General features: G+C 39.6%; 1 protein-coding gene across 1 annotated transcript; it reads right to left on the reverse strand.

The window, feature by feature from the left end:
- Window positions 1-1,402: 1,402 nt before the first annotated feature.
- LOC147891310 (uncharacterized) lies at window positions 1,403-3,626 on the reverse strand. Its single transcript, XM_087389872.1, has one exon. The coding sequence runs from the start codon at window positions 3,113-3,115 to the stop codon at window positions 1,535-1,537; it is 1,581 nt and encodes a 526-aa protein (XP_087245998.1). The 5' UTR covers window positions 3,116-3,626; the 3' UTR covers window positions 1,403-1,534.
- Window positions 3,627-25,938: the final 22,312 nt, after the last annotated feature.

Consider the following 25,938-nt stretch of genomic DNA (forward strand, 5'->3'; position numbering starts at 1 on the left):
GTAATGTTTATGGATTTAAGTTGCCATAATAGACAAGATTTGGCTTAGCCATTAGATAAAAATTTATGAAAAAATTTAACGAAGCACACTTTTTGAGGGTTGGAAATTGATTACATTAAAGGGTGTTGTTTTCTCAATTAGAAAAAACTTTTCCACTAGCACTTATGCAGTCATACAAAGAGAAATAAAGGTGTGAGATTGAAGAAGTGTCTAAGCCCAATGCTCTCTAGGGAGAGGGGATGTAAGCAATGCCAAGGAACATGACCCTCATTAGCAAAAAATGTGTGTCATATTAGTGTAACAAAGTCAGCAAAATTAACCCAAGAAGTGTAACAATATGGGAAAATGGATAAATAGAGCCTTCGCAAAGTTAAATGGATTTATGAGAAAATGGGTTTACGGACTTCTCAAATTCAAATTTGGCCAATAACTTGGATTTTATTATATTGTGGAAGCCTTTGATCACACTTGATAAACAATTTTAAAAATTTTAATCCTTAAGCTATATCACAATCCTACATTGTAAAAAACTTGGATCTAGGAAATGCTTACATTACCCCTTTATCTTATGAAAGACTTTTGATTAGGTATTAGGGAAATTCATTTTTTTGAATAGTGAATAAGCCCCCCTAGTCAAAAAAAGTGAAAAAATGTTTGTTTAGTGTTAGGGAAATTCATTTTTTTGAATAGTGAATAGGTACCCACGATAGTGAATAAGTTCCCGACTCAAAAAAGTGAAAAAGTCATTAATTTGATAAAGGCAAAGGAACGTGAACTCATGTAAGGTTTATGAATCAAAAATTATGGAGTGGATTGATCTTCTTGTGCATAGACCTCTCTATTATGTTGAGTTAAGATTTTTTAAAAGCCTAGGAGTCCTTAATATAGTGTATAGTATAGTATACACTATATAATGTATAGTATACTCGGCTGATAACGAGAAATTAAATTAGATTGTAGAATGCTAGGAAGCATAGTGTATACCACGTGTAACTCGTAGGGCAGACAGAAAATATCTCATTTAATAGCGTTTCCCTCGTTGAAGTGCTTAAATCATCTTTGAAGTTGGAGAACATGGTACAGCTCCTCACCCAAAGAGATGGGATCCGATTTATTCTTCCTAGCTTTCCTTGTCTACCGTGGGTTGTTTGCTTATCCGTACCTTCTGAATGCGGGTTTAGCATCCGTAGACAGGTCACAGCTTCAATATGTGAGACTCGGGGTGAAAACTCTCAACATAATATAGTTCAACGAGATGGAGGATCCTTACTACTCGCGATAGAAATCTGGCGGAAGAAAATGGTTTGCACTCGCAAGAAAACTATTCCGGATGGATATGATTTCAGTGTGTTTTCAGGCAATAGACTGGTTTTGAAATATATAGAAACGTAACTACATGCATGGCTCTCTGAAGCAATCTCTTTTCTTCTGGCAAAGACAGGATCAACGTCTGCACAGAAGCGGATTACTGATAGTCAGAGCATGCACATCTGAAGCTGATATACAGCCTCTAATGATCTGCTTAATCCATTCGTCAGATGGCGAGGAACAAATCAAGTCGAGGTTGAAATAATCTAGAGAAGAAACGACCCCCACTCGTTGGATTCATGGGATGGCAATTATGCTGCCCAGCTTTCCAATGACCAAAGAAATTGGTGCCTTTGGCAGATTTAGAACGACACCTTTCCTCCATTCTTTGGCTTTTGCATCGTTGCGACTCAAACGAGAATAGTGGCTCCTTTGACATTTCACTTGTACCAAAAATAGTGAACTGATTGTATGCTGCACTAAGAAACGATTTAATGTTGCCGCTTTTTTCAACTGCAACTTCATTGTCCTTGTAGCAGTAGATACCATTGATCTTCAAGCCAGCCTTGGACCTCTGAAAGTGAAGAAATAGTAGATCCAGCCTGAAGGAACACAGATTGAATATTGCAAACCCATGGTGAGCGTCTACAGTATGTTCTGCCCTGCAGTGAGAGCGGGCTTCAGAAAAGACAAGCTGGTCCTCAAGGTGATCAGATCGCGAACCTCCTTTAAGCCCTGACGCTCCTTGCTGCCACCACTCAAAGGAAGTGTGGGCTGACAACTCTTCAGATGAAGAGCTGGATGATAGTTTTGATGATGTCGAGACACGCAATGGTTCATCTTCTGAAAACAAGAGATTTGGGAAGTTACATAGCAGGTTTTCCTGCTTCAAGAGTTCTGAGTCTTTGAGTGAGCCTCCACTCGCTGTAATGGACCTCCACGGCGGACAAAATTCTGGTAAAGAGCCTGGCTTGGGAAACGTAGTATCTGTTGGCATCATCTCCTCTCCTGTTGATTCTTCTCCTTCACCCTCTCCTTCTGAGACGAGTGATGAGCTTACAAACGATTGGCCATCTTCCTCTTCAACATTTTGTGGAATTAATTCTAACCTGAGCCGGCCCCCTTCCCGTATTGCTCGGAAGTAGCTTCTAGAACGTATATCCACCCGTTGAAGCACAAATCTACCCTCCGACTTGAAAGCTCTCATGAGAGGCCGACTGCCCAAATGAGAAATAGGGGGAGGAAACGCTCGAGCATGTCCCAATGTGGACATCCTAGATGTTAGATTTGGCCTCGCAATATCGCAGGACTCGTTGGGGCAGCTAAGAGTCTTTCCTATTCTGACAGTAGGGTCAGTCTTCGGTATGTTCTTGCCTTCTTGAATCTTACCGAGAAGAGCTTCTTGTCGAATCTTGGTACTTCCATCATTGCATACGGCAACAATGCTTTCAGCACCCAGTTCCTCTGTGCAGTAACAAAGCTCTTCTCTCTTATAGCTCGGACTTCTCCTGTCGCCCGAAGCATTTAAATTGTACGAAGCTACAGGGGACCTTCTGTTGCACCGAAGTGCGGATTTCTTCTGATCTTGCGCGCTATTGCTATAGACTTCAGAACTTTGCGCAGCTCCAAAGAAATGGAGAAAGGAGAACGAGGAACCCACGTCCTCTGAGCCGGCCACATGATCTTCTGAGCTCTCTGGGCCGTTTACTGAACGTTCCAACTGAGCCAGGGTGCGATAACTTTCGAGGTTTCGCCGAACACGGTCAGACGGGACGTCGATACACAAGATCCCACCTTCACAGTTCATCTTGGGCAAACTTTTATAGATTCAAGCGTGGACGGGTTGGCATGATGAAAGCCCACCTAGAAGCTACGTCAGGAAAAGAAGAATTTGCAATCTCTACAGTGCTTTGGGAAGCGGCAGCATTGCTCCATCATGAGGCAGGCTAAGCTGGATGATAAACTCATGGAGTGCAAGGAGGGATAGGGACAGCGAAATACAGTTGCGTACAGGTTGTGAGACTGGAGCCGCGAAGGATATGCCTATAGAGAAGCGGCGGGGATCGGAGCGGGATGATGAAAGGTGAAGGAGCAACGGGTGGAGGAGAAGAGAATGAGGGAAGGAGGAGTAGGGAATAAACGAGAAAGCTGTTCTAGCAACGAAGAAATAAGGTGGATACAGTGTTGAGAGGGGGGGGATAGGGGGGCAACGACGTAAAAAGCACCTGGAGGAGGTGGATGGAGGAAAGATGAGAGAGCGAGAGGAGGGAAGATGAGAGGATGGAGAGGGTGGATGAGCAAGAAGAAGGCAAGCAAGGAAGGAGGGTAGGTGAGGAATCACGAGAAGGTGTGAAGAAGGAGAAGAAGGAGGAGGGAGGAGGAGGACGACGGAGGAGGAGGAAGCTACTGTGTTTTGCGTTGCGTTGCGTTGTGTTGTGTTGTATTGTGTGTGGTTGGGGGTTGACACAAAAGTGCATGGTAGCCGGCAGCTGCCTCTCGTTACTCAACAAATCCAACGGCAACCCGCTCTTCCCGATTAGCCCACGATTTTGTTGGGCGTCTCCACGTCCGTCCATCTCCGACACACCCCCTCACGTACCGTTTTGCCTCTCCGTCCCCCCACGTCACCCAAAAAGTGCCCCCTTCCAGCTCCACTTAGCCGCCAGCTCACCCCCTTCCACGTCTGCTTCCCTCTTCCTTCCCACGTGTTTCCACTTTATCCCCATCCATACACGTTTGCATCCACTCATTTTAATCCGGATTATCGCACCCCTCAAACACTATTAGGCACCCCCCATTAAGCCCTACGTATGGTCATTCGTGCTTTTCCTTCTTTGAAGTACATCTTTAGGATGACAAGAGTCCATCTAACTAAGACCAAATACTGCCAATTGAGATAGTTAGAGCATCTTCCATTGTTATAAGAAGAGCAAATAGGGTGCCAAGTGAGATAGTTGCCGTATCTCCCACCTACGTTTACAAACAAGGGAGGCATTTCTTCCCTTGCCCACCTAACAACATTCCATGGCTATTTATGTGCAAATAAAGAACAACACCCATCACAACAACCACTTGAGGATTCATACAACACCCTCAGCATAAGAGGTGATATTTCCACATGGTTAACCATAAAGCCTCAAGGTCAGTGCATTCATAACAAGTTAGAGCTATATACTCTCTAAAATCAACACACATACAAATCTACTTGAGGTCCGTGAGGGTTATGGCTAGATAGGGGCGTAATGCCCATTGCCTGGATGGATTCAAGGTATAAAGTCATAACCCTATCATCTCATATGTGCTCCATAAGGTAAGTAATCAATACAATCTTATTATTGTTCCTAGACCACAGTTTTATGTAAGGTTTTCTAGTTTTTAACTCCTTAGTCATGCGTTGAGACACCACCAAAGAGCATACAATTACAAAAGTAACATATTAGGCTTCTATCTCGCTCCATACCAACCATTGTACAATTGATGAAACCATGAGATTGGGAGGGATGTTGTATTAGGGAAACCTTTAGCAATTACATCCTGTAGTGTAAGGAAAGTATGAGGCACAACTTTTTTTTTCTTGTAAACAAATGTGTTGCCTTAATAGCCGAATGATTGTTGTTTTTTTAAAGCTTTCCTTCCATATTGTCATGTGGCCCCCTATCAGCCCCCACATTGCTGCCTGTCCTTAATATTCTCATGCATCCTTCAAATGAAGCTTTTAAATGTAGTACCAAAAGCTGATGTGCAAGTACTCCAAATTTTGTTATTGTATAAACAGGCAACTACAGCTTGAGGGCCCTAGCTATGGTCCAAATCCTAAGTAGACAAATCTTTTGACTTTTGTTCTCTGTGGTAATGTCCTTGTGCTCACAATTTGTCTTCATCAATGGCACAAAGGTTGAGATGAATGGGCAATGTTATTGTGTTTAGATAGAACATCATTTGCTAATGTGTGTGTGGCACCAACCTATTGTTGAATTTCTTGCGCATCATCTAATGCAAGCCTTGTAGGGTCTATTAGTACCACTAGGTTGCACATACTGTCCTCTCCATACAATTGTTCTTCGAAACATTTTTGACACTCAAAACAGCTTCATTGATGCTAAAATTCCAAAATTATCTAAACCCTAGGGTAGCTTGGTCATCTTTCATAAGGCCCACAAAGTGATTGATCTCAAGTCCTTTTTTACTAACCACCTTCTTCAAAGTTCATAAGACTATCATACTTTTCCATGTGACCTCTACACAAAATTTATTTCTACAAGCATGAAGAACATAATACACACCAATTTAGAGTAAAAACCGATGGGTTTTGATTCTTGACTTTGCAAGTGTGGAATAGTGCACAGATATGTTTTCGAGGTGTTTTGGAGATCTTATATCTTTCTTTCTTTTTTGCGAGAGATAACTTGATTTATTAATTAAGAAAAAAAGAAAAAGATATAGTTTCATAGTTCATACAATGCAGAGCTCAGCGCTCGTGTTAGCTACATTTCATAGCTCTTATAGTTGTATTGTGGGATTCTTATATGTCCTGCATTTCTCACATTCAATGCAATGAATCTCAACTAATGAATGTACAACAAAGATATTACAAATTTTTAATATTCTTTATTATATGTCGTCATTCTGTGCTTGTACTATGTCTCAACATGGGTGGGGTATTGTTGGCATGATATGACTAGTTGCCATCGAAGCATGTGGGTAAGACCCTTGCTACAGTGGATGTCGAACAAACATGGAGTGGACTTTCTTGCTCGAAGCTAATTCATATGAATGTAAGGTCCTTTTATATTATGCATTACATGATAAGCCTCAATTCTACCACTTTATATCACAGACACAAACCTATCTAGAATTCCCCTTAATTTTACCTCTCTTTCCTTTTCAAAGATGATACATCAAAGATATGAAGCTATTACTATATCGGTCTTTTCCTTCTATTTCTTTTTTGAGCCCTCTGAGACTAATATATGCAAACAAATTTGATTATTAATGCTTATAAAGTCATGCATGACATTTCATTACCATTAATAAGCCCCCAAAAATGTAATTGAAGGTACTTAGAGCTCCTTTGTTTATCCACACCACTTTTTAGGATCTCTTTGATTAGACATTTCCATGATATCTGTACGCTAACCTCGAGATGCTAACTAATAGTGTGTCAAGAACATCGTAGATGTAAAAGAGTTACTCGAGAGAGTCAAAATTGTTTATATTCATAGGACTGTGAAGGCTTCATGGCACATGATAGATGTGCCAGCATCCTAATTAAGGAAGTTGGCTTTGCAACCGGAGAATCTAAAGAAGCAAGGGTCCTAGGGCTGCCCCTCATCCTATAAAACTTGGATATTAAGGAGCTAGCACATGAGGCCCTCAAAACATGGCTAGTTGTATGCAAACCAATTTACATGCAGGTTCAACATGGTGGTAGACTGAGCGACATTGGAATAGCTTGCACCTTTGATTTTGAAGAGGCATATCAGACAATCGGAGCACAATCACGTCTCTAACTAATCCAAAATTGATGGTTGACTTATAGGCAACATTGAATGAGCCAAGAAACCAATGAAAGGGTTGTAGCTAGCTCTTTGCTTAGCATCAAGGGCTCCTAACTAGTAGCATTCTATGGCTCGCATGCATGCTCGCTCTAAAGGAGGGTGGTTTATGGCTGACAACACATTTCTAACTTGGCCCAAGGATCATAACGTTAGAGGACTTGCCTTAGCAATTCTAGGTTGCTTTATTGTGGCTCCAAAGAGCCTTAGACCAACTAGGTCTACATGAGAGGACTTCCCCTAGTAGTTTTAGGAGGTTGCTTGGCGTTTTTGAGCATTCGCAACATGAAGTGAGTGGCTCCAGTTACCCAGGCTACTGCCCAAATTTCTTTGGTCGATTGACATATTTGGGTGCTTTTTCGCACTTCAATTGGAGGAGACCATGATTCTAGATTTTTTTAAAATGGTTCAGTTTGATCAAGTCTCAAATAGGTGTGCTTGAACAACATCTGAATTGCCAACCTAGAATTGCAATTGGTCATAGGGATGTGGCATTCTCCCTTGCTAATGATCACGATGTGGCTTGTACTCGAACAAAATCTCAATTGCCAATCTAGGATTCCAAGAGGTCATAGGGCACGTGGCATTCTCCCTTGCTAGTGATCACCATGTGGCTTGAGTTCTTGACCGAGTCTCAACTAGGCATTCTTGAACAACATCCCTAGAATTGCAAATGGTCATGGGGATGTGGCATTCTCCCTTTTGCTTGTGATCACTATCTTGTGCTAGAATTGCCAACTGTGGTCAGAGGAATGTGGCATGCTAGTGATCAACATGTGGCATTCTCCCTTGCATTAGTGATCATCGTGTGGCTTGCAGAGTGCCCGTGTAGGCTAGTATACCTTTGGCTTAGAGGTTGTATCTCTAAATTAGAGCCCTTGGTTGAGGTTCAACCCGGAATGCCTATCCATTCTCATTGGCTCATTAGATGAAAATGTTTACTTTGAATAGCCTATCGATTGTCATTGGCTCATTAGATGACAATATTTACTTTGAAAAGCTCTCTATACGTGTATGTGCTATAGAGCAAGGCTTCCATGGAAAGCTGATGCAGCCCACACTCGGATAAGTCTAGGATAAGTCTGCCTTAGTTAAGACATGTAGAGGCTTTACATTTGACTAGTCACTAGAACTAGTCGTTTTTCGGCCATCTTTACAATAACATTTTATGACAAGGCAGGTAAGGATCAGACAGTGCAAACTTGCCATGCGACCTTACCAACTTGCCGTCGGCAGCAGGACATACTGTGCATACGATGGCTGTACCGATTTTCTTGAGATTACAGGCAGCATGGCAGTCTAACTAGCTACGTATCACCGACCAAAGAAACACAGTTACCCAGGCTACTGCCGCTCACAGTCGAACTGTCGAAGCCAATCAGGTCAACACATTTCGGCCCTGCTGGTGAGTACATGCAGAACGTGCGCCCTATTGTCGTTCTTGTAAGTGCAACTTTTGATCTGTAGGACTCGTCCTTTCGACATAACCTCACAGCACCGTCAGTTCTTGAGCTCCTTCGCTGAGGCTTCGCGCATCCTTTCGTTAACGATTTCAAGTATTCGAGCTCGTGACCTTGCAAGTTGGATGTAGCTCGCGAGGCCCGCACAGCTGATGTAGATTTCTGCGCTTCTTTAGGATCTTACGTCCGCTAGCCAATGAAAAGACCACCTTACCACCTCCTGAGTCCTATGGTTTGAGGGCCAGGATTTCTAAGTTTTGTACATTAAAGCGTACTACAAAAAATTCACCTTAGATTGGTCACATTTGTACCGAGCTTAACATGTTATTTTTATAGTCAATTTTCAAAACTAGCATGATTGTTCGTTCCTAACCTTCCCTTTCAAATGTATCAAAGTAAACAAATCAAAGAAAGCCTTGGCCTATCGCTATTCTTTCATGTCATTGAAAAGTGTTCCAAGTTCCCTTTTCAAATGTATCGAGAAAAAATTGTTCTACCCTTATCTGCATGAGCATGAGGGGATGCCATGTGGCCCCCTCATTAATGCTCTAACCCACCAAAACCAATGAAACATTGGTTTGCCCCTCGCACTTAAATCGTAACCCTTCTAACCAATGGAACATTGGTTTCCTTGGGCCTAATTTTATGACCCCTCTAAACCTTGCCTTGCCCCTAGCAAGGAGGCCTAGTGTGTGCACCTAGGGACTTCTGGGAAGCATCACTTCCCCTGGGCTAGTCTCCTAAGCCAAAGTTAGTCACGGTTCATAACTTCATGTCCTCGTGACAAGTTGCTCCTCTTTGGCGGAGCTTTGAATATATGTTCTCAATACTTTCACTAAGATTCTTGAACCATTCCATCACTCAGACAAGCATAAAATGAGCAAGAAAGATGTTACATACTTCACTTGACTCCAACAGAAGGTTCAAGTTGATCAAATGACATGGTGCATTCTCTAGGTAAAATCAACTCATTCTGTGAATCTTTAGCATAACAAACAATTAAAACAATAGGCTGATTCCATAAAAATATGAAGATTCTCGTTTTTTCCTCTCACTTTTACTTTTAAGTAAACCTAATGCTACTGAGGAAAATAGATTTCTTCACAATCGAATAGATGAAGATTAAAGAATGAGAAATTTCATTTTCTATCAAGACTAATATTTTTAAAACATACATTTGAAGTTAAATTAGCCTCAAACGAGAGAGAGAGAGAGAGAGAGAGAGAGAGAGACTTGTAATGGTAGCTATACAACAAATTGTACAAAACCTTAAGGACATATTCAAATCTACATAATTACTAAAATAATAATCCTATACCTTAACACCTATGAAAGGATTTATATGAGAAGAGAAAAATTAGAACTTGTAGCAATTGAAGCCATCAAGAATCTGAAACCAAAACATGAGAACATAATGATTCTTTTATTAGCTTAGCTTACTGAGTTAATATTCATTTAACAATTTCTTATCATCAGGACCATTTAAAATAAGGACTCGAGTTCGTTGTATGAAATAAATAAGCTCAAAACATAAAACAAGCTTGTACATTACCCTATCATATAAATGCATGCATTACATGCAATCCATTCAAAGTATTTTGAGTTATATCCTTCATGTTTAGGCATGCATTTAAAAGCTCACTGGCCTAAGTAGCACACTGCACAAGCTATCTAAAATTTAAATATCCATCACTAGTTAAATTCAAAGTTGTTTATTCTGATATCCATACCAAATAGATGTCATCCACGTCCCTGGCTAGAGTGTAATTCATCATCTCACATAATTCAAACCAACACAATGGCCCACATCATCCACTGTGGTAGTTGGAATTAGATTGTTCTCCACCAAGATGGGCCCCATTGTCCACCATGATGGCCCAATCAAGTGACTATGATGGGAGTGTGGTGGTTAGGATTAGATGATCCAATATTGATCATAATTGAATTTAGAGGCACAATATCATATTATATTTAGAGTTGTTGGGCATAGTGACGAGAATTAGGTGGTCCAATGTCGATCATAACAATATTTAGAGCCGCACCATCATATAGTTAGAGCTACCAAACCAAGTCTATGGTCCAAAATTGGTTAGGATTAGATGATCCAATATTCATTATAATGGCATTTATAGGCACAACATCATATATTTAGAGTTGCCAGACATAGTGACTAGAATTAGGTGGTCCAATCTTGATCATAACAATACTTAGAGTAGCACCATCATATAATTAGAGCTATCAAACCAAGTCTGCACTCTTTGTACAATCACACGTAAGACCAGGGTCTATCATTCTTTTGACACTCACATGTAGGCCTAGTGTCCATCACTTTTTGTACTCACACACAAGCTAGATAGCCATTTTTTTTCCCCACAAATCATGCATTCTGTTTGCATTTACATAGAACCCCAATGTCCATATGGCACTCTTTATGCACTCACATGTAAGCACAAAGTCCATTGCCCTTTCTAACTTGCATGCAAAATAGGTAGCCATTATTCTTTCCTACAAATCATACACCTCAACAATCTTCTTGCTTGCAAGCCTTGCACATAATCCTCTTGAGGCCCTTCTTACACCATGCAAGCCCTACACATCAATCTTTTTCTTGCAAGCTTATCGTTTAGGGATTACTCCTTGCTACTTTTTTTGCTGATGTCTCTGCACACTCTAAGCTCAAAACCTACCACCATTTAGGTCCTCTAGTAATATCTAAATCGCACCATTCAATATTTATAAAGAATTGTACATCAACGAAGCACATGTGATTGAGGATTTGCTCACCATCCTTAAAGGTGATTGATAGGTTGCTTGCTTAGAGAATGCGTGGGAAAAAGCTATATCTTTAGGGAATTCTCGACATGTCTAGGTGACTAACGATGGTGGAGTCAAGACTTTGAGTTTGCTAGAAGAACTTTAGGTTATTTTAAAGGAAACAAGGCATTTCTTTATGATACTCAAACAACCTTGAGGTATTGGCACATTTAATTTGCAGTAGAGAAACTCCAAGTAGGGGAAAAATATGAGATAGTTCCATGGTCTCAAAATTGCAAGAGCAAACAACGAAGGGTCGACTATGTACTAACCGGCATTGTGTCAAGCATGTGTATGGTATGCTTACCATATTTCTTTCATCATTCCGCATCCTATTATAAATGTGTTCTTGTTTGGGGAAACTCTCATGTTATAGTGCCAAAACAATGTCACTATAGTGATGAGTTCCTCAACTAGCCTATCTCTCCTTTTCTTGTATTCTATTAATCTCCATAGGATTCTCACATCAGATTGTATCACTTCAATTTCCACTTGAGATCACTTCCACATCAGATTGTATCACTTCCACTTGACATCTAATCACTAGAGTCATATTGTTCCTTCTAATTGAAAATATATATCGTGTTGTGTGCCCAAGACATTTTGTGTTTTTTAAAGAGGAAAGTAACATGTAGTTAATGTCCTCAAAGCATGCCTTTGGGACCCAATTACATGAAGATTCAAAGACTTTCCAAATCTAAGCTATACACCCCTTTGACATTGCTCAAACCATGTTTCAAATTTGGGAGAGTTGTCTCTCAATAGATACTGGGATGCATAGTAAGGTTTTTGAAGCCATGAACCTAGTAGTCACTCAAATTACTGATGTTACTGCTTGGGATGCCCCCATTCATTTTGAGACCATAGATTCTATTCTTTGATTTGATGGCAATAAAAAGATCTTTGAATTCATTCATCTTCTATCTCCGAGGACTATTGCTCTATGAAGATGCATTGTTCTTGGCATTGTGTCTTTAGAAATGTTGCAAATGTTCTTTCATTTTGATTTGGATATCATTACATTTGTTTCCTCCCCCTTTGACCTCCTTTCTATACCTTGATTGGGGTTTTCAACTTTTCTATCTTGCATCCTCTATTTGGTTCGCTTTGTAGGCCATGGCAAGCTACATTGTATCAAAAGCCTACCTTATTTAAGAAAACTGATTCAAGAATAGCGACCAAGTAGTTTGTGAAGAGAGAAAATATTGAGGTGCCACTTGTGGCCATGCAAATCCAAATTGAATTGCATGTTGAGGGGAAGGAAAGAAACACGAGCATGTAGAGAAGAAGGACAGGTCATAGGATCGTGGAGGGAAAAGCACTACTAAGTCAAAGTGCATTCTAGGAGGGGAAATTAGTACCAATCAAAGTGCATGATTAAAGGGGAAAGTGATAAGAATTTAGAAAAAAGAATGAGGTTAGCAAAGGACTTAGTAGTTGATGGTCATGTAGAAAGCATCATCCATTGAATCTTCATGCACGAAGCTTTAAAAATTTAAAGTAATAAGCATAGGATCAATTCATATGAATAAAGATTTGATGCATATGTTTCAGACAGCATAGCTCTTTTATGCATATGCAATGTATAACTCTTTTATGCATATGCATAACTCTTTTATATATGCATATGCAAAGAGGGAGCATGATGAAAATAAGGGATTGCATGAGGGAAATTGGGATAAAGCATGAGGGCAGGATAGGGAAAGAGGGCATGCTTGATGGAAATAACAGGATATCTTGCATGAGGGAAATCACGGGAATGCATGAGGGAAATTGGGATAAAGCATTAGGGTGGGATAGGGAAAGGGAGCATGCATGATGGAAATAAGGGATTGCATGATGGAAATAAAGGAAGGAATAATGTATTGCTACCTACCCCATCTCATGAATGCTTAAGGCATTGAAAATTCAACTTAATCATGCATGCAAGGGAAAGGAGAAGGAAATGATCAAGAAAGAGTAGAGAAGGAGAAGGAGAAGAAGAAGGAATGAGTATGGAAAAAAGGAAAAGAGAAGGAGAAGGAAAAGGAAAAGGGAAGGAGAAGGAGAAGAAGAAGGAAAATGGGAAAATGGAATGGGAAGGAGAAGGAGAAGGGAGATGGGAAGGAGAAGGAGAAGGGAAATGGGAGGGGAAGGAGAAGAAGAAGGAGAAGGAGAAGGAGAAGGGATGAAGGAGAAAACTATTGCAACATGTCTATACATGCGGCTAACAGTGCCTCTATAGGGGCAGATGCACAGTTCAAAAAATAGTTTGACGTGCTGCTAGATGCCCTATTAGACGTGCTCCACGACCAAAAATCTCGCCAAAAATTGACAACGATAGACTGACCCCCACATAGAACATAAGTGCCCAAAAACATTCTTTCTTTCATGCGATAGAGGACGAAGCTAAAGAAAACAACTTTCCACAAGTATAAGAAGCATCATAGATTGAGAGAGAAGAGCAATTGACAAGAGAATTACCTTGGATAGAGATATGAAAATCTTCTTCTCCTTGTTCTCAAAAGCTTCTTCTTGTTCTTCTCTATGGCTTCCTTCTTCACTCTCTTCTCTTGTATTCTTGGAGATGAATGTGTATGCTAGGAGATGAGGTGTAAGCTGCTTGGAGATGAGTTCCTCTTGGAGATGGGTATACAAGTTGAAAGGAATGCAAGCACGGTGGGGTGAGGAAATGAAGTTCATGTAGGTTTAAAATCCAGTTAGCATGTCTAAAAATGTGTCTATAGGTGCATCTATACTGCTGTATATTAGATGTGCCTATAGATGTGTTGCACATTATAGATGCTCTGATAGACGTGTTGATAGATGCATTACATAGTTTTGGGGTAAAATTTTTAAGGGCTAGCTTCATTAACATTTTTTACTTTCATTTTGAGTTGTTATTATTTGTAGGATATCTTCATCTTCAACAAGCACCTCTAGTGAGGATGAATCCCTCTGTATCCACCATCGAGAAATGTGGTTGGAGCAAAAAATCAAATGTATGTGTAATCAATGTTGAGGGAACATGTATCATGTACATATAATTACACCTAGTCACATCTTAAAGTACGGAGAATGGGATGCTACCATATCCATGGTAAGTGTTAAAGTGTTGAGGTTGATTGAGATACTTATGGGTGTTCAAGTGTTTGATATATGATCCTTTTCTAATTTGATACAGGATGCAGTGCCACACTTGCATTTGTTGCCCTATGCTCGTCATGAGGAGGCAAAGCATTGGCGATGTGAGGTGGGATCTTCAGGAGGTACCGTTATGGATGCATGGAGTGATGCTGATAGCAGCCCTCCACCATTACCTCATGAGGCCATGGACGAGGAGGTGTTTACCAATGGGAACATTTGATTGGGACACGAGATTCCTTGAGGATCTACGCACCACAAGGAGGATGCGTGAAGCTTGGCCATAAGAAAGGCTAAATGGGTGTGTATTTTTGCCCCGTGCATGATGGACGTTATCAAAGAAAGAGATGGTGATGAAGCAGGCTATCACTACAATTTGTACTCCCACTGGATGCATGAGGTGTTTGAAGGGGGCCTTCATAAAGTGAAAGAAAAGAGGTGTAGAGAAATTATACGGCTTGAAATCTCATGATTGGCACAAGATGCTCCAAGTAAGTATGACTTGGCATAATCTTTTTTCCTTTTAAATTTGTGAGTGTAGAAGCAATGGATCAACCATCGCTCGTGTGCTCAGTTCATACTACCTACTAGCATTTTTCATAGTCCATTGAAGGATGTGAAGGATTGTATTTACAAGATGGGTGAGCTTGTGAGGTACTACACAATATACAAAATGTAAAGCATATCAATGCGTGATGCAAGGTTTTCATATTGCTAATATGGTGCACTTTTTTATTTCTAGGTATGTGAGCTCAAAGGAAATAGATCCCACCATGCTTGAGTATGCTCGAATTATGTCAATGGAGGTGGTTTGTTTAGTGGAGGAGACCTTTCCACATTCTATTCTCACAATCCACCTACATTTCATAGTGCATTTGGTGGATGAGATTGTTATATGTGGCATTATACATGCACAATGGTTGTTCTTACTCGAGTACTTCATGAAGACCTTGAAGGTTTTTGTGAGGCAAAATGCAAGGCTCAAAGGTAGCATGGCCGAGGGTTGGTTGGTAAAAGAGTCACGTGTATATATTTCTGAGTTTCTTGTTGATGTGGATAGCTTTCTCCCATGACTATGGAGAGATGAAGAGGACCTAAGGATGACCTCTATTCCACCTCAAGGAAAAGGATGGAGCAAAGTAATGGACAGGGAGTTGCTTAATAATCTAAACCTTTATTGCATGCTTAATAGTGATGTGATGAAAACATGGGTGACCAGAAATGAGGATGCAAAGGTAAGAAGACAAAAAGAAAGGGCCCTCTTTCATACACATCATGGATCTCATGTGCCATACCCTGAGCATCTAAGAGCACTTCCAAAGGATATTCATGTCGATTAGCTACTTGACAAAGTGGAGAGAGTAGAGAGAGATGAGGGGATGCATATCATAATGGAAGAATAGGAGTATGCTAGAGGATGCATGCAAAAGGTCGGTGTATAGAATGCTATGCATAAGTTAGGAGCTTTCAACAATTTAGATTGCTTATTCAATTGATTTTTTTGGTCTAATGTACTATGTTCAATGCTATATGGTGTGAGGGCAAGCATTTTCAGACACAACAGATTGATGACTGGAGAAACACACAAGATTGTGGCATCATTGCTAGCTTTGAGGGAGCCAATGGAGCCATGAATGATTATTGTGGCATAATCCAAGATATTATTAAGATTGAATTTTGGTGCTTCTTTGTGTATGTTTTGGATGTCAAGTGGTTTACGGACGTGGTGGAAAGAGGCTCTAATGCAACAATCAAATGCCATGCAAGTGGCTTTATAACTATTGACTCCACAAAGTTTTGGCAAAGCAAGGACACACTAGTACTACTGCAACAATGTGAATAGGTACTATGCACATATATAAAAATGCTCACTTATTTATCTTTGATACCTTTAACGCAAGGAAAATAACATGTTTGTATTTTTGTTTAAATAGGTTGACTATCAACCAATGGTGGATAATAATAGATGGTGGCAAGTCATACCTATTACACCATGTTCCAAAGTGATGTATAATACATTTACTAATATGGAGCATATGGAGGATGATCATGGCCATCAAGGTTATGATGATCGTGATACGAGAGAGGAGGATGATCATGACATAGGAGATACACATATTCAGGCCCTTACCCATGAGGACGAGCTTGCTATTGGTGATGCTGATTTCGATGAGCAAAGGTAGTAGTGGGCTGAATGTATTTGTAGATCTCCACATTGGTTTGGATATTGAAGTAGATAGCTTGTCAAGGGTTGATCTCATTGAGGATGAGATCGAACTGTAGCCCATCATTGCATCATTCAAATTTCTTATACATTGGCAAAATTATTTGATATATTGTCTCATTCTCCTCACCTCACTTAAATTTTATATATATGTGTTTGGAAAAAAGCATATTATCATGTATGACACGTGCATCGCATTGATATTTTTATTAAATTATGTTCTTTGGTAATCATGGGCAATGTTTGGCAAGTAGTGATGCACATTTATCAACCTACAGTACAATTTCAAACTCTACTATGTATTTATAAATGCGTCTAAATGCACGTCTATTTTATAGTATAGATGCGCTATTAAATGCATGTATAAATGCACTAATAAACGTGTTTATAATCGGGCTAATAGACGCGCCTGTATTTTCATTAAGTTTATCAATGCTTATAGATGCACCTACTATTTTGTGTGTCTATCGAGGGTGTTTATGGAAAACCATTGTGTTGTTGTGTCACTCTTGTTGTTGCATCTTATAAACACATTATGAAAAATGCTAGTTCATTGGAATCAATTTTATTTTTAGGTATGCTAGATAAAGTTCCAAATCTGAGTACTGTTTGGGTGAAATACTGTGTTACCCCATACATTTGTGAGTATTTTGTAATCACATGTAATAGTTTTTTGTGCTCCTTATTTTTTAAGATAATAGTCCTATGAGTCTACCATAAGTTCAAGAGAGGAAATCACCAAAAAACACATCTACAACAAGTTGTGATTTTTTTGCCAAAACCTCAAAAGGACACTTTTATGTCCTGTTAGGCTACCAAACTAGTGTTAATTAATTGTGATGAATCTCAAGTAATGCAATTTTATAAACACTTGCATGTATGTAGACTCTATGTAGAATAAATTGTTATGTTTTTGAATAAATTGTTATAGCCTATAGTCTACGATATGTACTTCACTTGCAAAATACCATTTGCAATGGTTTGATGACCCCATTCAAGAAGAAAATTCTATACTTATTTAGTCTCATATTCAAGTTAGAAAGTGTAGCTTAGTTTAGACACCATATTTATTGAATTTGATTGAGCAATGAATAACTTATGGATTGGTTAAGTTGTCCATATGCATAAGAGGCTCTATATGTTAAAACCCCATATAGCGAGGGGTATTGAAAAAACCCTCTACCTATAGGCTTTTATAGCCTATTTACACCTCTTTTGGATATTTTGAGATGATAAAAGTATCCCTTATGTATGAAAATTTTCACTTTTTGAACTTAAAACCCCTTATGTATGTAAATTGTGTGTAAGTCCATTAAAACATAAAATGGCTTCCGTTGGTCACATCGCTATCTTACATATTGCTTAGTGAGTTCTTGGGTGACCATATGTAATATACTCCATGAAACTTAAAATAAAAGGTTACAGGTTTATGCTTTGGTCCTATAAGTATGCAAATAAAAAATAAAATGTAGATACTAGAAGTGATATAAGAGAACCATCATCACAAGAGTATTAATAATCATCTTGATGAGTTTAAATAAGACTTTTGTGTTTGATGACACCCAATCATGCATCAACCCAAGTCAAAGTGCATAAGATAGCTAGCTGTACATTACATTGTATTGAACATAAAAATTAATGTATGCATGAAGCCCTCCAGATTAGGGTTTAACTATATGTCCTCATGGTATTGTGCAATGTACAACATCCTTGACATAGCTTGGGGCCACAATGCAATGTGATGATGGGTGAGATTTAGAATCTAGGGTAGACTCATACTCTCATCGAAAATTCTCCCGATGTAATGATTACCGCACTGGCATAATAATGAGATGCATTTTGATAAAACTTACTATTTTGAGCACTGCAAAGTTCGATACACGTCACTACATGAGCAGTTTTTCCCTCCTACATGTAATCTATGTGTTGCATCTTTGTGTATCAAACTATTCACATTATGTCCTGTCATCTACCTACATCTCGCCACCTATCATCTACCCACCATAGCTGGCAACCTATCATCTACGTGCAGATTTTTTGCATTGGTCTAGACTTGTAAAAATCAGAGCATACAATCTAGACTCGTGAAAATCCATAAAGATCTAAATGCGTAACCACCACGCTATTTTAGACTCACAAAATCCTTCAAGATCTAGATTTGCAGCCATTGTGTTGATAAGTTGGTGACATTCGCGTAGAGCATGACCACCATGCAAGTCCTTGGAGTTATTTTAGTAGTGATTATAGTTCCTCCTAAACATAAAAATTGTATTTCCTTGTGCAACCATCTAGAGCTAATTGGCTGGGTCATGTAAGACCTATGTTGGAGTCCCACAATGATGAAGTTTTTTTAATCAAATCTTTTGCACCAAGGGGTCCCCTTTCATGTCAATATGCCCCTTGAGGGATCCCCTTTAGGGATAAGGGCCATATAGACATGCCACATATTTCCAATGACATGTCCATATGGCCCTAAGGGTGATATAGACAATTGCATTTTTTAATAGCTTAATTTATTTCTTAGCGTGTCATTGGGTGGGTTTAAACCAGCCGGGTGGTTGGAACATCATGTTGTTATAGTGTAATGACAGTGTAATCAATAGTTTAAAACAAGTGCTTAAATGTTAATCCTAAACCAAGGAAAAAGCATTTCCTTGTGCAACCACCATGCTGGTTCTTGGACCTATTTTAGTGTGGGCTTCAGTTAATCCCAAACTAAGGAAAATGTATTTCCTTGTGCCACCACACTAGTTCTTAGAGCTATTTTGGTGTTGCTTATAGTTAATCCTAAAACCAAGGAAAATGTATTTCCTTATGCACCGATTGCAACCAGCCACAATCACTACCAGCAATGTCTATGATAATAGTATTATTTATTGGAAAGTTGAAACAAAAGAGATAAGGATAGCAACTCAAGAATTGCTTAGCCTCATTGAGCAAAAGTTAAACAAAAGAGATTACATCCAAAGACGGTTTTTTCCATAATAGTATTATGTTAAAGTTGAAACAAAAGAGATTACATTTGGTGAGGATACCCACTCAGCCATTTCTTAGAGGCTTGTTTTTATAAAAATATAACATCCAAAGAGGATATTGTACAACTCAATCATTGCTGAGAGTCTCATTGGTGCTTGCTGATAGACAAAAATACATTATTGTATTCACAAAGGCCAACTTGCTACATTTGAATTTTTAGGGAGAAGATGGAGGCAATACCTGGGGCAACAACTCAATATGTAATATGTTACTACCCTCGTCCAAAATCCAAGTTATGGGGGGACATGGTCCATATATAATATGCATGGATCTCCTTAAAAAATTTCAAATATGCAAGGGAAAAATATGTAAATTTCATGTCCCCCTCCCACAAAATATAAGGTATGTACCTTGAAAAATATGCAAGATTTTAAGATTTGTACATATTTTTCATAATATATGCGGCCCAAGGGGGGGGGATGTCTTTTGGATGAGGGGGGTTAAAACAAAAAATACACTAAAATATGAAAACCCATCTCCTTTCAATTTAATGTAACTTTTTCATGTGTTACCCAAATTTCAAGGTGTAAAGACATATTTGAAGCTCTTTTAGTGTAGAACACAACCATGCTAATTTGAATAATTTTTACTCATGGCATATTGTTAAATTCATCTCATACTCAAGATTTCGATAGGTTTTCTTACTAAAGGGAGTTGGTGCCCTAGGAGGCAACATTGAGATTTTTGGGGAGTCAAGGGAGAGGCGGAAGACCACGCCCAATTACACGCAGCAAAATCTAGGGCCAACAACAATACAAGAAAGCTCTACCAAAAAATTGACAAATAATTGGATAAAATTGGATTTGATAGGCGGCATGGCGATGATGAAGACCGAAAGAGATGAGGGTATTGGGTGAGTAGTGGAGTGAATGAGTAGGGGAGTGTATGAGTAGATGAGAGGTAGAAGGAAAGAGCATGGAGGAGCAAAGTAGCCAAATAGTAGAGAAGGGGAGCAAATGAGTGGATGAGAGCTGGAAGTGGGGAGCGTGAAGCAAGGTCGCCAAATAACATTCTCCATGTTCACAGAGCCATGGTTAAATAGTAATAGTGGCACTGTACTTAATCTTCAAAATAATAATTAGCCACATTCAATTAATCAAAATTTGAGCCACCGCATTGACTTGAGGATTACCTGTACATGTGCAAGCCTGGTGGTGCCATCCAAATTAATCAAAATTCAAGCATCTAATTAATCACATGCTTGGCCACCAGGGTATTGCTACATTTTGTAGCTTTTAGAGGCCTTCTTTGCCATGCAAAGCTTCATCAAAAGGCCTTTAAAAAATTTGGGCTTCAAAATAAAGCCGCCATTTCTAAAACTTAAGGCTAGAGTAAAATTTGGACTTCCCATTAAAGGTGAGGGTACCGCGGTGACCGATAATTAGCTGCACTAGATTGGTTGTTTTGCCCCAAAAATACTCATATGCAAGCCCATCCAATTGTTAAATCATGAGCTTCTATTTAGTCACATGCCACTGTGGTGGTTGGTAATTAACTGTACTAAAAAAAATCAAAAAATAATCATTGCTTCTCAATTGGGACATAAAATCACCACCGCACTTGACTGGTAATTAACTGTACTAAAAATAAATAAAAAATATTCTCACTTTTCAATAGGGATGTTGAGATATGGTGCCATGAGCACATATATTAAAGGCAAAGGAATGGTATAGGAATGTATTAAAGTAGCCACCCTAGGATGTGGACTACATGATGTGGATCAAGGATATCCACCACAAGGAGAGATGTGGATCAGAGGATCCCACAAGTGTTGACTATTCCAAGGGCACTCTCTATATAAGAGGTCTGTCATGTATTGTTGAGAACACACATTGCAAAAACTCTCTCTACCATCCAACCGGTTCAACTTTGATCTCTACAGCCACCTGCAAGTAATCGTGACAGACTCCACTAAGAGCAACCAGCTGAGATGCTCCATTTATAGGTGGAGACTCTCCATTTACATGACAGCCAAGCTCCATCCTCAAAACCTATGCTCCTGCAACACCCTCAAAGCTAATGCTAGGCTACTCCCACAGATCCTTAGTACTCTTGGTGACTCCTTCATGGCAGAGACTCCAAAGAGTGACGTCGCAGCCTCAGAAACCTCCTTCTTCTCCAAGGTCTAAGACCTCAGAAAAAAGGCCACATGGCAGGATAGGGCTTCACCCTGGTTAGTTCAATTAACCTTGGTTATCTAAGGTGTGGTCATTGGTTGGTTAGCATTGGTCAGTGGTCAAATTTAACCATGGTTCATTTAACCATGTGTTAGGAGGGATGATTAATATTCTACCACGTGGCAATGACACATCAGCAATGCCTCCTGGGCACAGTTGCCTCTTCACAGGCATACTTTGTACTCTACATGTGACACGCATTGTCTAGTCATCATGCCATGTCACCATGTGCCTTCTAAGCATAGTGCTACATAGGCACACTGTATGTGACCTCACAATGCTACCTCACCATAGGCCACATCATCAATTGCCCCTCTTCTTCACAGAAACTTCAATAAGCCGTAACTTGTAATCTAGGAGGAATTTGCATGCACTCCAAAAGGGAAAAGTTATCACCTTTTTGAGCTCTATGCACTTGCTAGATCAGAATCATTGTTAACAATTAGACACTACCAATATTAAAATAAATAAATTGGTAAGACCTTTGCAACAAATGGAAAAGCAAAGCATGAATGCACACATCGTTGCCATAAGCATGCCAAAAGCACAAGTGTATGAGATGACCATAGCCCAGAACATGGCATCCACACATAAAGCATTAAGGCACATGGAAGAACAAAGCATCATGCATCAAGCTACATCAAGCAAAGAAGAAAACACCATCAACATCAAGCATTGAGAAGCAAAAAACCTTGCCACCTTCAGCTCACACGTTTGTAAATCAAGCCTGACCACCTGAGAGTAGCTATGATAGCACCCAGGGGAGGTATGGACATGTAAAAATCACACTTGACCACCTTAAGTAGCAATGCATGGAGGTGATGGAATTGTAAGCTGACATCTGACCACCTTTGCAGTAGCCAAAGGATCATGGCACCAAGGGGAGGTGTTGAGATATGGTGCCATGAGCACATAGATTAAAAGCAAAGGAATGGTATAGGAATGTATTAAAGTAGCCACCCTAGGATGTGGACTACATGATGTGGAGATGTGGATCAAGGATATCCACAAGGAGAGATGTGGATCAAAGGATCCCAAAGTGTTGACTATTCCAAGGGAACTCTCTATATAAGAGGCCTATCATGTATTGACGAGAACACACATTGCAAGAGATATAGATTTGCTATCTCCCTCTCATGCCTTATTTAGTGTGATTTGAGCCTCTGTAGTTCTTATGCTCATCTAGTTGCACTAGGTTTAGCATGATCTTACATTCTTTGATAGGAGAGATAAAATTGCATGCAAGCCGGTCCAAATAATCATGAAGGAGATGCCATGCCAATGACTAGCAATTAATTGGTAATCAATAGTATGCAAGCCCAGTGGTGCCACCCAAAGAATCATGAGCTGCATTCAATTAATCAAACTTCGAGCTGCCAATAAATCACATGCCACCCATCTAAATAATCATAAAGTAGCTACCATGGCTAGCAATGCTAAAATCGTGGGCCACTAAAGTGGCTAGATCTTGGTAGTTAAGTTCACTCTAGTTTATCGTATGCAAGGCCAGTGGTGCTATCCAAATAATCATGAGCTGCATTAAATGAATTAAAATTTGAGCCGTTAATGTTTTTTTGTGGGAAAAGCCTTATGGGCTAGCATACAAGGATCAGCTCAAGCCTATGATACCTATGGTTTGATGGTTTATCTACCAATTTGGGCCACCAATTACTTGGCCAACCACCGTGGTGGCCCTCACTTGAGGTAACCACCATGGTGGGCCTTCACTCTACTTAGCCTCCACTATTCCATTTCATTTGACATTTTTTACTCCTTTTACTACTTTGTCTACACCTTACTCCTTCGCCATTTTTTATTATCTTAAAGTTTATACCTCTTGACCTTTCTCCATTACACTCTTCCTGCTTGGATACACTGAGCTCCCAAACATATCATCCTACTCCTCAATCTCTAAATAGTCCGAGAGAGCTTCTCACCCAATCTTTCCTCTCCCTCTACATAGTGCAAGATCTTCTCACACAATCTTTCCTCCCCTAGTCTTGAAATCATGGCATGCAAGAGATCCTCACATAAGCTTTCCTCCTCTAATCTTGAAATCATGATATACAAGAGCTCCTTACATAGTATTCAAAAGCCCAATTTGATTCTCTCTTCAAATTCACTAGGTTGATAGATGAAGTGAACGTCAAGGATGGATACATTATATGTCAAAGTCAGAGGTTTAACATCAGTTAAAGCATGATTGAACAGGCACTAGGCATTCCCGAAGGCGATTCACAAGCACAATTCTTGGAGAAGTCATGGAAAATAAGAAAATATATTTTAGCTTTTTACCCCAATGCTCAGATTATGTAGATGGTGGAGTCAAGGATTCAAGCTTGCCAATAGATGTTCGAGATGTGTTGAAATAGGCAAGGTAGTAATTTTTTGATATGAGAGAAATCATGAATTTTTGCATGCCCAAGCAACAATAGAGCAATTGAGTAGATGTATGGTCTCTTTCTCAAGGGCAATCTTGAGAAGTGTGATGAGGACTAACTTGAAGAATTGCAAGGACGGCAAATTCAAATTGTCATCTCAATCAATCAGAGTTGCTATGCACCTGATGGGGACTTCCCTCAAATCAATTTTTGAGCAATACGATAAAAGATGACTTTTCTATGTATGAAAGCCATGGATGCAACAAATATAGCACTATAGAGAGAATACTCAGGGAGTGTACAGGAGCCAAGGTGGAGGAGGCAGAAGCAAAGGCCTTGCAAGTATGAGAGCAAGCTGAGGCTACTAAAGATGGCCGACATGGAAAAGGCATAGAAGAGAAGAAGTAGAGAATTGCATCAAGCTACTCTATTAGAAATAGCTTGATGAAGTTACAATGGATGGGAACAATGTGGAGCGAGAGCTAGTAGGGATCAAAAACCTTCTTGAAGAACAGAGAGCCAAAAAGGAGGCTCTTTACTAAGGTCTCTATAGCATGCAAAATGCATTGAACATTGATAAAGACGAAATGATAGAGCAACTAAAAAGGGAGATTAGAGAAACTAGAGAATTGATGCAAGAGCTGTGAGAGAGGTTTAAGCACAAAAAGGATGTAGATTGAGCAGAGAGTGGCCATGGTGGAGAACACAAAGAGACACTGCAATTTTGACAAGATATGTACAATTCCCTAAAATTGGATTACGCTAGGGCTCTGTGCAAGATTTCCATGGCTCTTTGAAGTTTTGAAAAGAAGTCCTCCATCTTGAGTGAAACCCAACATAGAGTGGATGTCTTACAAGAGGTCTACGTAGACACTGTTAAAATATTTCACCAACTTCAAGTGTAGCTGATAGATTCAAATAGTTCTATTGCAATGAGTGAGTAGTAGGTGGAGGTGCTAAAGGAGAGAATATTCACCCTTAGGATAACCTAGGAAGGAATCTAGAAATAGCTTACTAATGTACAAAGTCAACAGACTGTGGTATTGATAGCAATAATAGTTAAATGAGATGACTATCCTATTGAGATGGAGTAGGATCATGTGTTTGGTCTACCGTGGTCACATCATAGATGATTGCATGATTCAATGGCACTAGTGCAGCCACCCTCACCATGTGTTTTTCATTGGCATGTTTGTGGATGAAACCTCAAGATGTAGAGATTGTAATCTGCTAGTGCCCATGTCATGGAAACATTGATTATGCCTGCCTACTATAGCTATCCACAACGAGAAAATAGATGCTGAAAGAGAATTCACCATTTGGGCTAGACGTGCAAAAATAAAGGGCCTTGAAGACAAAACTAGCCTGTAAAAGAAAAGAGCCTAAAGGGAAGAAGCCCAAGCTCAAGCCTCAAGAAGAAGGGTTGATCCTCCCATCAGAGATCTAGCCCAAAGGGCTCAAAACAAGCTAATGATGAGAGCTCAAAGTAGAAAGTAAAATGTGAAACCAACCTCGTGAAGGAAAGGAGTGAGAAGGGCCGATCCTCCTATTAGGGAGCTAAAAGACATCAAAGCCATCAGACATAGCTAAAAGGCATCAATGTATGAGATGTATCTATTTAATTATTAATGAAACCACTCTTTAATTATTGCGAGAGGTGTCAAAAGTTTGCAACCATTTGAATACAAGCTTTCTTTATACAAACAAGTTGTTTAGGATCGCATGATGGTTTTTTTAGGATTGCAACCTAGCATGGTGGTAGTATAGGATAAGTGGTCTCAAAAGTTTCCTTTATACAAGTTGTTTTAGGATCACAACCAACATAGTGGTAGTACATGATAAGTGGTCACTAGCACGGTC

Source organism: Dipteris shenzhenensis, chromosome 18, assembly GCF_047967505.1.
Source record: "Dipteris shenzhenensis isolate YYH24624 ecotype China chromosome 18, Dip_SZ_1.0, whole genome shotgun sequence".
Taxonomy (NCBI): Eukaryota; Viridiplantae; Streptophyta; class Polypodiopsida; order Gleicheniales; family Dipteridaceae; genus Dipteris; species Dipteris shenzhenensis.